General features: G+C 42.8%; 1 protein-coding gene across 4 annotated transcripts in view; it reads right to left on the bottom strand.

Annotated features, from left to right (window-relative positions):
* Snupn (snurportin 1) overlaps window positions 1-16237 on the bottom strand; it is a 33611-nt gene extending 17374 nt beyond the window's left edge. Inside the window, exons 1-4 of one of the 4 annotated variants that reach the window (XM_060374423.1) lie at window positions 16087-16237; window positions 9177-9342; window positions 3915-4044; window positions 145-249 (exon numbers count right to left, since the gene is read on the bottom strand). In XM_060374423.1, coding sequence (XP_060230406.1) covers window positions 145-249; window positions 3915-4044; window positions 9177-9342; window positions 16087-16189 — 504 coding nt within the window. In that variant the 5' untranslated portion in view covers window positions 16190-16237. Of the gene's footprint in view, window positions 1-144; window positions 250-3914; window positions 4045-9176; window positions 9343-16038 lie in introns of all 4 variants that reach the window. The other 3 variants (XM_060374430.1, XM_021633569.2, XM_021633570.2) reach the window with 3 other exon arrangements.
* Between the last annotated feature and the right edge of the window lie 96 nt (window positions 16238-16333).

The raw sequence follows: 16333 nt of genomic DNA, 5'->3' as shown, positions 1-16333 counted from the left end.
TGGCTTACAACAGCCTCTCCCAGCAGGAAAGCACTGTGAGGCCAACTCCAGGCAGAGCTGATGTGGCAGATGAAAATGAGAGGCAAAATCCCTTTTATCACATACTAGGCTTGCTAGCATAAGAGGCAGGAAGTAGTTACTCACCCTGGAGGCCACGATAAGGGCTCTTTTCCCAACAGGACACACAACCACAATCCATTCTTCCCCCAAATCTGAAGGGACGTCAATTAACCATTCAGAAAGCATCAACTAGAAACACAAAAATGGTGTAAAAGATCAGGAGTGTGTTATTCAAACATTACAAGAAGGCATTCACATCCTACATACATAATACAATACAAATAAAAGTTGAGAACAAAGGTACTTCCATGCCAAGTGCTCTCAGAAAGCAAGCCGGTCTCCAGCATGACAGATAGAGGGTATTCGCTGGTGACTTGACATCTGCCCTTATTATCACCATCTACACCCTACTTACTTACCTCAAGGCCTAAAGTATGGGACTCTTTCCCTTTCCTTCCTTGCCTATTGCCTACCATCATAACTACTACATTCTGGGTTTACACTTTAGAAATGAATATTCATCTTGAGCCATGCTCAGACTTAACTATCATTTCCAAGTTGACATGCCACGTGTTATGATAAAAGGTACTAGGAGACAGGCATGGTGAAATAGGTATAATAATCTCAACTACTGGAGAACTGCTCAGGTGGGAGGACTGCCAAATTCACAGCTTGCCTGAACAACTTAAGGAGATGCTATCTCAATTCTTTCAGGCTGGCCTGAAACTCACTATGTAGGTGAAAATGACTCTGAACTTATGACCTTCTTGGCTCTGCCTCCTGAATGTTAAAAGTGCAGGCCTGAACTGGCAATGATGGCATGCACCCTTAATCCCAGCACTGAGAAGCAGAGGCAGGCAGATCTCTGAGTTGGAGACGAGCCTGGTCTACAGAGAAAGTTCCAGAACAGTAAGGGCTACACAGAGAAACCCTGTCTGGGGGAGGGGAAAAATTCCAGTCTATTTCTTAGATATGGTGCACAGAAACTCTTGCAGGCATAGTCACATTTTAAAAAAAGAATTCTAGCAAGATTGCCAATAGTTTTTATAGGGGCTACTGACTCATAGAAAACACTTTTGTTTTTGTTTTGTTTTTCAAGGTATCATTTCCCTGTGTAGCCTTGGCTGTCCTGGACTCACTTTGTAGACCAGGCTGGCCTTGAACTCACAGAGATCTGCCTGCCTCTGCCTCCCTTAGTGCTGGGATTACAGGAGTGCACCACCACACCCAGCTAGAAAACACTTTAAAAAGCTATTTTACATTTACTTATTTCATTTTGTGTGTGTTTTGCCTTCATATATACATCATATCACTGATGACCATGGAGGAGACCAAAAGAAGGAGTTTGGGTTCTCTGGTACTGAAATTATAGATAGTTGTGAGCCACAATATGGATGCTGGGAACTGGACTCCAGTTCTCTGAAAGAAGTGCTCTTAACCACTAAGCCATTTCTTCGGCCCCAAAACAACATTTAAAAATATTTCTTCCAAGCCAGGCATGGCCTGCCTCTTGGGACACAGAGAGGGTCATGGTCTAGGGCTCTGAGGATATAAATATGAGAGCCCAGAAAGAGACAGCACAGCTTGCAGTGGTGGTGAGTGGCAGTCTGGAGAGAGCAGAGACCAGAGACAGATGGTGTGGTGGCTTGGAGACAGATGGAGAGAAACATTTCAATACGACGTGGAGGAGACTACTTGCTGCACCTGCTGTTGACTGAGATTGGGATAAACCCAGAAAGAACCCATCGACCCTAAACAGCTGGGAGAAGTAAAGGTGCCTGTACTCCCTCTCTCTACTAACCTTCTCTCTCTTACGTAGGGTTGTGGGTTGGAAAGGAACGGCTTTAATAAACCCCAATAAAACAGAGTTTAAAAACGAGCACTACATCATTGTGATCATTAGCTCATAGCAACTGCTGTTTCTTAAATTGAGCTTACAAAAGACAAGCCTTGTCAACAGGGCCTACACCTCCCTGCTGAACTACAGACTCTGGCAGATTCTGGGAAGTGGGAGTCAATGTCCTCAGGTGCACCCCACAGGCTCCAATGCAGAGGTTCAAATCAGACATATGAATGACCCCAATTAAATGCAGAAAGGCGCAAAACAAAAAGACAGGAATTTGAGAAAGGGATTTGTAGGGAAGGGGAGTTGTAGGGATAGGAAGGATATAAGACAAGGTGAAGAGTCAGTAGGCAAAATGCATTATATACTTATATCAGATTGTAAACAAAAAAAATGTAGCTAACAAAATAATTTGAGCACGATCTGGTGGTGCACACCTGTAATCCCAGCACTCTGGGAAGCAGAGGCAGGCAGAACTCAGCCAGTTTGAGACCAGCCTGATCTACAAAGCGAGGACAGGACAGCCAAGGCTACAAAGAGAAACCCTGATTTGAAAAAACAAAAAACAAAACCCCTTCGAAACAGAGAGATAATGTCCTAGAATTGAATGATGGTCATAGCTGCACAGTCCTATGACTATACTAAACAAAAACCATAGAATTTCAGTATTCTCTCTCTCTCATTCTCAATTGAATTTCATACTGTAGATCAGGCTAATACAGAATTTATTATGTAGCCTAAGCTGGCCTTGAACCCCTGGCAATCCTTGGCCAACTAAATGCTCGGATTTACAGATTTACAGGAGCTACCTACCATGCCTGGCTCATTTTGTCAAGTGTGGCATAGTGATTGGTTGTTTCAAGGTCCAACATTACCTTAGTCAACTGGCTGTTCTGCACAGGATCTCTTTATTTAAAGGCAGATGTACTTCCTGTCCACCTCAGTGTACAGTGCCAAGACTGGCCTCCAAATACTCTAGCTGGAAAGACTACCAACCAAGGAAGGGATGAGTACACTGGGGTGATGAGTAGGCCCCATCCAAGGAAACTATACAATGACTATTATTAAAAAAAAAAAAAAAAAAAAAAAAAGCTGGTGTGGTAGCACAGACCTTTTAATCCCAGTACTTGGCATGTAGAAGTCGGCAGATATCTGTAAGTTCAAAGCTAACCTGGTCGTTACAGTGAGTTCTAATTCCAGGATAGCTAAGACCCTGCCTCAAAAATAAATAGATAGATAGATAGATAGATAGATAGATAGATAGATAGATAAAAGTTTTTTAAGATTACAAGGAAGGCCAGGTATGATGGTACATGCCTGTAATTACAGCAAAAGAAAGGACTGCTATAAGTTCAAGGCCAACCTGATCTACATAGTAGTTTCAGGCCAGCCACAGCTACATGGAAATACACTATCTCAAAAACCAACAATGACAAAAGAGAAGGAGGCTAGGGTTCTAGTTACATAGTGACACAGCATTTACTTAGCACATACAAAGCCCTGGATTATGTTCCCTGCCCCCAAAAAATGAACAAGGATGATGAGGACATTGGATATGTTACTAGAGAAGTAGTTCAGGAGCTTTCTGTAGGGGGCTGGCGGCCTGTGCTTAACAGCAGGGACTAGATGGACAAGCAACTCCAAAGCACTGTCCATAGACTACATGTGCTTTTTGTTTTTGTGTTTGTTTTGTTTGAGACAGGGTTTCTCTACATAATCCTGGCTGTCCTGAACTTACTACATAGATCAGGTTGGCCTCAAACTCATAGAAATCTACCTGCCTCTGCCCCCCAAGTGCTGGGATTAAAAGTGTGGTACTCCAATACATCCAGCTGCATCAATGCTTCTAAGTCAGCCACCAGAACTATAAACCCGCTCTGCTACAATCCAGTCTCTCCACAAATACAACAGCAATTCCTTATTATTTGACTTGCCAATCCTCCTTTTATGGCAGCGCTTATTATGGTAGGTTTGGCTGCATGTGGAAAATGCAGAACTCTGGACCACTCACTTGATTAGCATAGCGTTTTGGTAACTTCTTGACAGGGTCAATATCCATTTCCTCTTCATCCTCACTCTCCGTTCCTGTCCAGTCATCCTCAGCCAGTCTTCTAGCATGGTTCACATAATCCAACCGCTTGCTAGAAGAGAAGAAGGTAAGGACAGGTCTTTACACATAGTATAAAAGAGATCCCGTAGTGTGATCATTCAATTCCAGCATGACAAAGTTGGAAGCAACTAGCTGATTCTGGTGGGGTAAGAAATAACAGAATTTCCCTTGTGAGATTAAACTAGTGACTGTCTCCTCAGAGCTCCCAATCAGGAAACTCCCTCTGAACACACTAAGCCTTCCTCAGTTTCTTAAGAATGTTCAAAGTAAAATATTTATTCTTAAAAGAATTTCCAAAATTCACTAGCTCAGTAAACTGAACCCACATTACCCAACTGCACTCCAGACTAGCAGTTAGCATTTCCTGCCTGGCAGACTCATCAAAGGCCTCAGAGATGGGAAGGAGGAAACAGCTAAATTCAGTGAGAAGTGCAAAACAAGAACATCTTCCGGGGCTTTCCACTTCTGACAGCATGTTGATGAAAACAAGTAAACAAACAAACAAAAAACTCAAAGCTCAGGCTTTTCTTCTTCGACTTTTAAAAGAGGTCACTTCTAGCCAGGCATGGTGGTGCACATTTTTAATCCCAGCACTCAGGCAAGCAGATCACTGTAACTTCCGAGGCTAGCCTGGTTTACAAAATCCAGGACATCCAAGGCTACACAAAGAAACCCTATCTCATAAAACCAAAAAGATAAAATAAAATAAAAGAGGCCACTTGGCTTAAGACTTGACATCTAGCCTGGCCATGGTGGCACATTCCTTTAATCCCAGCACTTGGGAGGCAGAGGCATCTCTGTGAGTTCAAAGCCAGCCCGGTCTACAGGGTGAGCTCCTGGAAAGCCAGGGCTATACAGAGAAACCCTGTGTCTGTGTAAAAAAAAAAAAAAAATTACACCTATTCTGGTATAGTGGCACACATCTTTGAACTCAGCACCAGGGAGACAGAGGTAGGTGGATCTCTGTAAGTTCAGGGCCAACCTGGTCTATATAGTGAGTTCCAGGACAGCTAAATAGTGAGACCCTGTATAAAATAAATAAAGATAGACAGGTAGGTAGATAGGTAGGTAGATAGGTAGGTAGGTAGGTAGATAGATAGATGACGGTCCTCCAGCCACAGCCTTTTGTTTCGTTTTGATTTTGGTTTTGGTTGGGTTTTTGTTGTTGTTTTTTTTGTTTTGTTTTGATTTTTGGAGACATAGTTTCTCTATGTAGTCCTGGTTGCAAAATCCTGTAACTTGCAATGTAGAACAGGCTGGCTTGGAACTCATAGACACTCCTGCCTCTCAGTGATAGGACTGTAGGCATGCACCACCACACCCAGGCTTTTGTTTTGTTTTATTGAGGCAGAGTCTCAAGTAGCTTAGGTTGGTCTCAAACTACCTATTAGGCCACGATGACACTTTCTGTGTGCACATGTGTGCAGCTGCCTATGGAGGTCAGAAGAGGGCATCAGAGCCTCTAGATCAGCAGTTCTCAACCTGTGGGTCATGACCCCTCTGTGGGGGTTGAATGACACTTTCATAGGAGTCGCCTAAGACCATGGGAAAACACAGATATTTACATTATGATTAATAACAGAAGCAAAATTACAATTATGAAGTAGCAAGAAAAATAATTTTATGTATTAAAGAGTTACAACATGAAGAAGGCTGAGAACCACTGTTCTAGATGCTGGAATGATAGATGATGTGAGCCATCTGACGTCAGTTAGTGATAGGAACTGAACTTGGGTCCTCTGTAAGAGGCGCCAGCACTCTGAACCACTAAGCCATCTTTCCATCCCTGACACTTAACTTCTAATTCTCCTACCTCTACCTTCTCCTTAATGTGTACTGACATGCCCAGTTTATTTATTTATTTTATAATTTTTTATTTAATTTTATTTTATGTGCATAGGTGTGAAGGTGTCAGATCCCCTGGAACTGGAGTTACAGACAGTTGTGAGCTGCCGTGTGGGTGCTGGGAAGTGAACCTGGGTCTTCTGTAAGAGCAGACAGTGTTCTTAACCACTGAGCCATCTCTCCAGCCCCCAGTTTATTTATTAAGAACAACATATTCTATCCTAGCACTGGGGAAGGCAGAGGCAGGTGGAGCTCTGTGAGTTCAAGGCCCACCTGATCTAAAAAGTGAGTCCAGGACAGTCAAGGCTACACAAAAAAACTGTCTTGAAAAAAACAAAAACAAACAAAAAACAACAACAACAAAATTCTGTAAATTGAGGGAACTGTGAAGGAACATTTTTTCAAACTTAATTGTTACAGATTAATTTGTAACACCATGCATTTTACAATTTCCACGAAGCTAAGCCAAGAAATCAGACACTAAAATCAACATGGTTTCTTCTTTTTATTATTTTTGTCTTGTAAGCACATGTGTGAGGGCATACATATGGCACAGCATGTGTGTGGAAGGCAAAAGACATCTTCCTTTACATGGATGGCAGAGGCTGGAATCAGGGCCTCAGGAGGGAGGTAAGCACCTTTACCCACTAAGCAATCATGCCAGCTCAGTTGGTTTTTTTTTTCTTTTTATTTATTATTTGTTTTTTGAATTAGGAAAGGGTTTCAATATATACTGGCCTGCAGTTCACTGTCTAGGTCAATTTTACCCTGAACTCACAGAGATCTGCTAGCCTTTGTCTCCTGAATACTAGTTTTATAGGTATGTACTACCATGCCGGCTCTATTTTTTTTTCTTAAATGCACATATTCATACACATTCCCACAAAGCTGCACACTAACAAGGACATAAAAACGAACAATGACCCTTGATTTAAAGAATGGAAGAGAGCTGGAATACTTGGATGGCGCAGAAGGATAGATGTCCGTAATTACTTCCTAGCACTGTTTATAATCATACAGAAAGAAAACTACCCAGGCGCCCAGCAACAGGGGACTAGTTAAGCTACATTATGAACCATCCACTTAATGAAATACCTGGCACCATAAAGAGAAATGATGTGTCTAAGGACATAGTTCAATTAGAAGACTGCCTTCCTAGCATGCATGAGTGCTAGGATCTCTAGCACGGCATAAAACAGGCATGGTAGAGCACACTTGTAAACCCAGCATGCAAAGAAGATAGTAATTTTAAAGCCAGCCTAGGCTACATAAGACCCTGTCTGTCTTAAACAACAAATCAAAACAAACAAACAAAAAAAGGATGTGTATATGTACACACATGTGTGCAAATGAGTGAGAGAGAGAGTGTGTGTGTGTGTGTGTGTGTGTGTGTGTGTATGCCAAAGGTTGATGTCAGGAGTCTCTCTCCTTTTTTTTTTTGAAACAGAGCATCTTGTTGAACTTACTTAGAGGTTGCTGCTTCAGCTAGACTAGTAGACCAAGAAGCTCTGGAGACCACTGATGTCTGCCCTAGACAGCAGTGAACTTATAGATGCTCACTGCCAAAATCAGGTTTGACTTGGGTGCTGGGAATCTAACCTGAAGTCCTTATGCAAGCACTTTACCCACTAAGTCATCGCTCAATCCCTGAGACTCTACCTCAAATAAATAAATAATACAAAAGACAAGAATAACACACTATTAAGCAAATATGCAGATATAGTAGGTGCAGGACATTGCTACTGAATTTTTCTAATTACTACATTTTTCTATCTATTTTGTGTGGTTGAGTTTGTGTGAATGTGCGTGGGCACACATGTACCATGTGTCCACAGGATCAGACCTGTAAGGAGTCCGTTTTCTCCTTCTACCATTTGTGTCCTAGGGAAAGAACACTGATCAACAGGCTTGGTAGCAGGCATCTTTACCTATTCAGACAACTCATTGGCCTGAATTTTTTTTTTTTTCAAAAGCTCAGAAGCCAGGTACAGTGTCATAAGCCTATAACACTGGTACTCAGGAGGTTAAGGTAAGAAGACCATGAGTTTAAGACCAGCCTGAGTTATATAATGAGATCCTGTCTCAAACAAAAATCAAGTTTAGGACATGAATTTAGCTCAGTTAATAGAGTACTTGACTGTCATACATGAAGCCCCAGCCTCAATTTTTAGCACTGCATAAGATAAAATAAGCAGAAACATCAAATAGCTTTGCAAGGGTTCACAAGAAACTAGAAATTCAATGGAGGAACTGGGGAAAAGAACAGGAAAGAGCATTTTCACCATTTACTTTTCCATGTATTTTGAGCCATATGAATGTGTAACCTATTTGAAAATAATAAAGGTACAACTGAAAACTGGGAAGAAGCTGGGCAGTGGTGGTACACGCTTTTAATCCCAGCACTCAGGAGGCAGAGGGAGGTGAATCTCTGTAAGTGTGAAGCGAGCCTGCCCTACAGAGTGAGTTCCAGAACAGCCAGGGGCTACACAGAGAAATCCTGTCTGGAAAAACAGATATAGATGGATGGATAGATAGATAGATAGATAGATAGATCGATAGGAAAGAGAGAAAAAAAAGGAAAAGAAAATAGGGAAGAAAAGGAGTAACTGGGATAGTAATCAGCAAACAACTCAGAAAGCACAAGGATCTGTCTGTGTTAAACTCATGTACTGACAGAGCTTCACAAAAGGCACACGCTATACATGTGGCACAGCTGTGGCTAGTTTCTTTTAATTCCCAATTTTTTAATTTCTGAACCCAAAGGGCTAAAGATGCATTGAGAACAAAAGGATAGGCCTTCAGAGAGAGCAGCCTAAAACACACTTACCTTGTTTTTTTTTCCTGTTTGTTCATTTTATCATTTAGAATTAAGCGTATGGGAAACATTTCCTGATTTTCTGTGGAATTAACTTGAATTCCCAAGGGTACCACAGAAACATAGGAGCAGAAAGCAGATGGGAAGACCATACCAAGACCATCATCACAGTGAGAAGCCACACATGAGCAATCCGTGCAATGTGGGGAGGGGAACTCTAGGCATGGCTTTCACAAGTCCCTCAATCACGAAGTTCAGTACTGATGCCAAAAAAACAGAAAAATTTAACCAAATAACTGAGCTTTTCCCTCCTTATTTTCCGAAAATGTAGGGAAAAAAGATAATTACCTGTGATAAAATTTACCTACTGAACCTTCTGAACAGGAAATGACCTTCTTCTGTAAAGAGGGTTCTATGGAAACAAGACTAGTTGCTCACGAATGATTCACAGCTCCCCACACAGAGAAAGGAGTTTAAACACCAAGGAATGTAAGCACCCTTACGATTTCTGTAGTTCTAGCAACTGACGACGGCGCTCACTCTGCTCCGAGGAACTGTACTTGGATTTGTACTGGGACAGGCGAGGGTGTGGGGCAGCTGTGCTGTTCAGTTCTTGAGACACAGAAAAGCTACTAGCTAGGGCTTCACTCAGTTCTTCCATCTTCCCTACTAAGAAAAACAAAGAAAATGGCTCATTAATTCACTTCATCCCAAGATGATAGGCACTTATGCTGTAATTAAAAAAAAAAAAAACCTCACCTAATCACAAATTAGTTGTTTCTGTTAAGGAAGGCAAAATGATAAATGAGTTATATTTTAGCAATAATAATGTTATTTTCTACCAGTACTTCAATAATGGTGAGTTTACTAGCTGAGATAATAGTCACTCTTTTTTTTTTCTATTTTCCATTATAATGAGCCACCCTTGACATTCAATGTTATGACTGAGCATCTTAATTTTTTTTCCTAAACAGTTCTAGAGAGCCATCACTCATAGCAAATATAACTCTGATGGAATTTTCTTTTTCATTTTTGAAAAAGGGGTTTACCACATAACCCTGGCTGGTTTCAAACACACAGAGACTTCCCCCACCTCTGCCCCCAAGTGCTGGAATTAAAGACATAGTCTTAATAAAAAACAAAACTAAACTAAAAATGTAAAGAAAAAGAAACGACTTGGGAGCCAGGTATAGCAGTTCATTCCTATAATCCCAACACTTCAGAAGTGGAAGCAGGCACATCTGGGTCTCAGGGTCTCAGGGTCGTCCTCAGCTAGAGGGGGACCAGCCTCCACTACATGAGACCCTGCTTCCCAACACACAGGAGGAAGAAGCAGGTGGGTCTCTGTGAGTAATCTATAAATCTAATGTAATTCCTACAAAAATACCCCCACATTCTAATGACACTCTTTACAGAACTAGAGAAAAAAAAAATCAAAACTCTACATAGAAATACAAAAAGACCACATATAGCCAAAGCAGTCCTAAGCAGAGAAAATACTACTGAAGGTATCACAATATCTGACCTCAAATTATTCTACAGAGCCATAGAGCCATAGTAACATACACACACACACACACACACACACACACAGTAAATTAAGTGCAATTTCAAAAACTGTTCAACATCCTAACTCATCAGGAAATGAAAATTAAAACCACATTGAGGGGCTGGAAAGATAGCTCAGCATTTGAGAGCGCTGGCTCTTACAGAGGACCCTGGTTCAGTTCCCAGCACCCACGTGGTGGTTCATGATCATCTGTAATTCCAGTTCTACCCTCTTCTGATGTCTGTATCAGGCACCATATACATGCAGGCAAATGTTCATACAAATAAAATAAATATTTTAATTAAAAAACACTTTGATATTTCATCTTACCACAGTCAGAATGGCTATCATAAAGAAAACAAATAACAAACACTGGAGAGGATGATGTGGAAAAATATGAATTTATATTTACTGCTAGTGGGAGACTTATTCAGCTTTTATGGAAATTAGTATGGATGTTTTTTTAAGTTAAAAATAGGACTACAATATGATCCAGGAACACTATTTGTGCTAGCTAATTTTATGTCAACTATGACAAAAGCTAGAGTCATCGTCAAACAAGGAACTTAAGTTAAGAAAATGTCTCAAAAAAAAAAAAGAAAAAGAAAAAAAGAAAATGTCTCATGGGCTGGAGAGATGGCTCAACAGCTAAGAGCACTTACTGCTCCTGTAGGAGATTAGGATTTAACTGGCAGCACCCACATGGCAGTTCACCACAGCTTGTAACTCAAGTTCCTGGGTCAAAGCCACCTTCTGACTTCTAAGGGCTCCTGCACCCACTTGGTACACAAACATACACAAAGGCAAACATATACACAGAAAAAAAAAATTAATGTAAATAAATAAATAAAAACTTAAAGAAACAAAGAAAATGCCAGGGCCAAGTGTGGTGACACATATGACTTTAATTCCAGTACTTGGGAGTCAGAGGCAGGCCTAGTCTACATAGAGAGTTCTAGGGCAGCCAGGGCTACATCTCAAAAAACAAAAAAAGAGAATGTCCCCACCAGACTGGCCTGTAACAAGCCTGGGGTATATTTCCTTGATTGATGATTGATGTGGGAAGACTCAGTTCACTGTGGGCAGTGCCACCAATGGGCAGCTGATCCTGGGTGCTATAAGAAAGCAGACTAAAGCTAACTCAGTGGCACACACCTATAATCCCAGCACTCCAAGTTCAAGGCTAGCCTGGTCTACAAAGTGAGTCGAGGACAGCCAAGGCTACACAGAGAAATTCTGTCTCGAAAAACTAAGAAAGAAAAGAAAGGAAGGAAGGGAGGGAGGGAGGGAAGAAAGCAAGAAAGAAAGAGAAAGAAAGAAAGAAAGAAAGAAAGAAAGAAAGAAAGAAAGAAAGAAAGAGGCAGCAGGCTGAGTCAGCCATGAAGAGCAAGCCAATATTTAACATTCCTCTACAGCCTCTGCATCAGTTTCTGCCTCCAGGGTCCTGCCCTGACTTCCTCAGTGAAACTGCACACTGTTACCTGGAATGTAAACCCTTTTCTCCTTAAGTTGCTTTTGGTTCAAGGGCTTTATCACAGAAATAAGAAGGGAACAAGACACCACTTCTGGGTACCCAAAGAACTCTTGAGTCCTACCACAGAGAAATGTGCACAACCATTTATTGCTATATTATTCACAACAGGAAGAAAATGGAACCAGCTTAGATGGTCAACAGAAGAAATAATAAAAATATGACATCCACCAGCAGCACACCTTTAATGCCAGCACTTGGGAGACAGACATAGACAGAGTTTTGTTGTTTTGTTTTTGTTTTTTCAAGATAGGGTTTCTCTGTGTAGCCTTGGCTGCCCTGGACTCACTTTGTAGATCAGGCTGGCCTCAAACTCACAGCACTCCACCTGCCTGCCTCCCTGAGTGCTGGGATAACAGGCATGTGCCATGGTGCCCGGCTGACAGACAGATCTTTAGGACTAATGTGAGACCCTGACTCTTATATTTTTTTTTCCAGAACTGAGGACCAAACCCAGGGCACGCTCTACCACTGAGCTAAATCCCCAACCCCAAATAAATTTTTTTTGAAGATTTATTTATTTTACATATATGAGTACTCTATCTACATCAACACCTGCATGCCAGAAAAGGACATCGGATCACATTATAGATGGTTGTGAGTCACCATGTGGTTGCTGAGAATTGAACTCAGGACTGCTGGAAGAACAAGTAGTGCTCTTAACTGCTGAGCCATCTCTCCAGTCCCAGACCCTGTCTCAAAAAAAATAAAAAATAAAAAATTGGAGAGAGCGAGCATATGATATACATATGCTGCAATAAAGGCTGAAATCCGAAGGAAAATGGGTGGATCTGTAAAGCATTATTGTGAGGTAATGAAGATTTATTTAGAAAGATAAAATTTGAATATTTTCTCTCATATGTGGATCCTGATTTTTTTTTTTTAATTTGGTTTTTCAAGACAAGATTTCTGTGTGTAACACTGGCTGTTCTAGACTCACTCTGTAGACCAGGCTGCTCTCAAACTCACAAAGATCCTCCACTGCACCAGCTAGGATCCTCACTTTTAATGTTTGTATATAAGTAAATAGAAGGGTTTAGAAATGGGTATAGGTAATTAAAAGAGATCACAAGAGCAAGATGTGTTGAGAAGGTGTTTGGGCTGGAGGATGCAAAGATGCCTCAGCAGTTGAGAGCACTGGCTGCATTGGAGCATAGTAGTGCAGCCTTTAACCCCGGCACATGGACGGCAGAGGCAGGCAGATCTCTGTGAGTTCAAGGACGCCCAGTCTAACAGTGAGTTCTATGACAGACAGACCATCTCAAAAACAAAACAAACAAAAATCAACCAACCAAAATCTGGCTGCTCTTCTAAAGGACCTTCGTTCAGTTCCCAGCAGCCACATGGCAGCTCAAAACCATCTGTAACTCCAGTTCCAAGGATCTGATGCCCTCTTCTGGCCTGAGGGCACCAGGCATATACAGGTTACACATATATACATAGACAATATACTCATACACAGAAAATGGGAAATAAAAATAAATCTTTTTAAAGGGGCAGAGGACAAAAAACAAACAAACAAACAATGCATGACATGAAAACAGAAAGAAGGCAGAAAGAAAGGCACAGCTGAGATAGTGGAAGAGAAACAATAAAAACAAATTTTGTCTGACTATGCTACAATGACACCTAAGTCTTTATTTGCTATTAGCAAGTAAATAGATACAGAAATGATAAAAATGTGGCAGCCTGATAGAAGTACACACCTATAACCACAGCACTCAGAGGGTCACTGCAAATTAAAGGCCACACTAGTCTAAATAGTTGAGTTCAGGCTACCCGGGAATACATTAGAGGGGCCCTGTTCCAAAATAAAAACAAAAGTGTGGTGTGTCAGCCCTGTAATCTCATAATCTCAGGTGCTCCATGGGGTGAGGAAGGAGGATGACAAGCTCAAGGCCTGGCTGGGCTAGAGTAAGCTTAAAACCAGCCTTTGTAACCTGGTAAGACTCCATCTCAGGGGGAAAAAAAAGAAAAGAGAAAACAGGCTGGAATTAGGCTCGCTAATACCTAAAATTCCAGCACTGGGGATAAAGGCAGGAAAGAAGGATCAGTCCCAGTTTTAGATACATAGGGAGTTCCAGACACATGTGGACCTACTGAGACTCTGCCTCAAAAAAAAACCAATGGGGATACAGAGATGGCTCAGGGGTTAGTACTTGCCAGTCCTGCAGAACTGGATCAATCCTAGAACCAATACAGTGGCTCACAACAAATATGAGGCTCTCTTCTGGCCTCTGTGAGCGCCAAGCAAGCTCATGGTATACACACACACAGTTATGTACATAATAGGGGCTAGGGCGGGGGCTATGGCCACTGAAGAACCAACCAAGGACCATGCATGGACTGGATGTAGGCCCCTGAACATATATACCCAATGGGCAACTTGGTCTTCTTGTGGGCACCCTAGTAAGGGGAGTGGGGGCTGTTTCTGACATGAATTCTGTTGCATGCTTTTCAATCACTTCCCCCTGGTGGGGCTGCCTTGCCAGGCAACTGTAGAAGAGGGTATCCTCAGTCCTGATGTGACTTGAAGTTCTGGGGTGGGTTAGTGGGGATGGGGTGGGGGCCTTCCTGAGGGGCAGGGAGGGGGAAAGGGAGGGGATCAGGAGGAGAGGAGGATGGGGACTACGAGGAATGTAAAGTGAACAACTAAATAAAGTTAAAAATTCAAAAAATAATTTTAAAAAACAAATCTTTTTTTTAAAAAAAGGGGGTAGTTGGAGTTATAGCTCAATAAAGAAGTATTTCTAATACATGTGTGATGCCCCTAGGTTCAGTTCCCACTTCTGCAATCCAGTCAATCAATGTATCTAAGCAGCTGGCTTTGAAGCCCAGTGATAGGGCTTGGTCTTGATTGGTTGTGGGGTGGGGAGAGATTAATACACATAGACTCAACATCTTAACCATTTAAATACACAGTTTTACAGTGGGAAGCATTTTGCCATTGTTATCAACTGTTTCCATCTTGCAAAATCAACTTTCTAGTGGGGTATGATGGTTTCCCCATGTTATCCAAAAACTGGAAGAGTGAGGCAGGAGGATTTCACCCATGTTCCAATTTGCTTGTATCATTAAAAGGGGGGAACTGAACTGGATAGGATATAGGGTGGAAGGGTACGGGAGAGATGGTTCAGCTATTAGGTTAAGAGCACTGATTGCTCTTCCGGAGGATCTGGGTTCCAATGGTGATTCATTACCATCTGTAAACCAGTTCCAGGGACCTGGAGCCCTCTTCTGACTTTCCTCCATGCACTGCACCCATATAGTACATAGACACTGCAGGCATCCAGGTAGTGCCTGGGAAGCCAGAGTCCTGGGTCCATTGGAAAAGTTTCAGCTTGCAGCTGAGGGATAAAGTAGAGAGGGCGGAACTGATTTACTGCACTCATAAAAAAAAAAAAAAAATGGCACGTATAACCCATGAAAGTAAACCAAATACATTAAAAATTTTTAAAGGATAGTGATATACCTCAGTTGGCGGGGTACTTGCCTGTTATATACCAGGCCTTGGGTTTGAAACCCAGGAGAAAAAGAAGCTGCATTTCTATATTTCTATACCCTAAGACATTAAGGATACTCCCCCCTTCCCCCCCAGTACAGGGTTTCTCTGTGTAACAGTCTGGCTGTCCTGGAACTCACTTTGTAGACCAGGCTGGCCTCGAACTCATAGAGATCAGTCAACCTGTGCCTCAAGTGCTAGGATTAACGGTGTACACCCGAGACCGGGTAAGAATGCCTTTTTACCAAAGTATTTGTAATATAATATAACCGGGAGTATTCGGTGGAGAATTATTGAGCTCCCCTCCTCCGACAAGGCATCCCCAATAGTATGGCATTAAAACCGTCCCTAACGGTACCTAAGGGGGTGGCACACGCCTACAATGGTAGCAAGGTGGGAGGCTGAGGAAGGAAACGAACTAACTAAGTGTCGGGCTTTCCGAGCCTCTCCTCCAGCCCGACGGATGCTCCCACCAGGAGGCCGCGGACCCAGCCTTCCTCCCAGCCACTGTCCCACCACTGTCTGTTTCTGGTAAAGAGGTAGACTGTCACTCGGTTACAGAATTCGCCCAGCCACACAATAATGTACCACATTAGTTCGGGCTACACTGCCCGGCACACGACGACAGAAACACGGCCAAACCCGAGAGACCCTCCCCGTTTCCCCCCGGAAAATTGGTCAGCCTCTCCAGATGGCGCCGGGAAGTCAGAGTCCTGTATCCGTCGGAAGAAGTTAGAGTTGAGGGACAAGCCCAAGGCAGACGCCGCCCGGACTCTGACTTACCGTACCAGGGGGCCGCTCCAGCACGCCGCCGGCGCTCCGCGGACTCACCAATTCGCGGCGCTGGTGGACCTGGGCCCTCCCCGTCAGAGTCGCTCGCGCTTCCGTCCCGCCCGCCGCGGTGCATCTCGGGAGTTGCGTCGCGGTCTGCCATTACTTCCTCCCTGAGCCGTGGGCTGCGTCTGGTTCGCCGAAGAGGGGCTCCCCGATTTGGCTTGGTGTTTCTGTGGTGGGGAGTCAGGCTAGGTTGTCAGCGGTGCGGAGGCTTCCCTCCTCAGGACAAACTTGCCCCGGGTCC

The sequence above is a fragment of the Meriones unguiculatus genome, chromosome 1 (genome assembly GCF_030254825.1).
Source record: "Meriones unguiculatus strain TT.TT164.6M chromosome 1, Bangor_MerUng_6.1, whole genome shotgun sequence".
NCBI lineage: Eukaryota > Metazoa > Chordata > Mammalia > Rodentia > Muridae > Meriones > Meriones unguiculatus.
The sequence above is the reverse complement of the archived record's forward strand: the minus strand, read 5'-3'. Positions and strand labels throughout refer to the sequence as shown.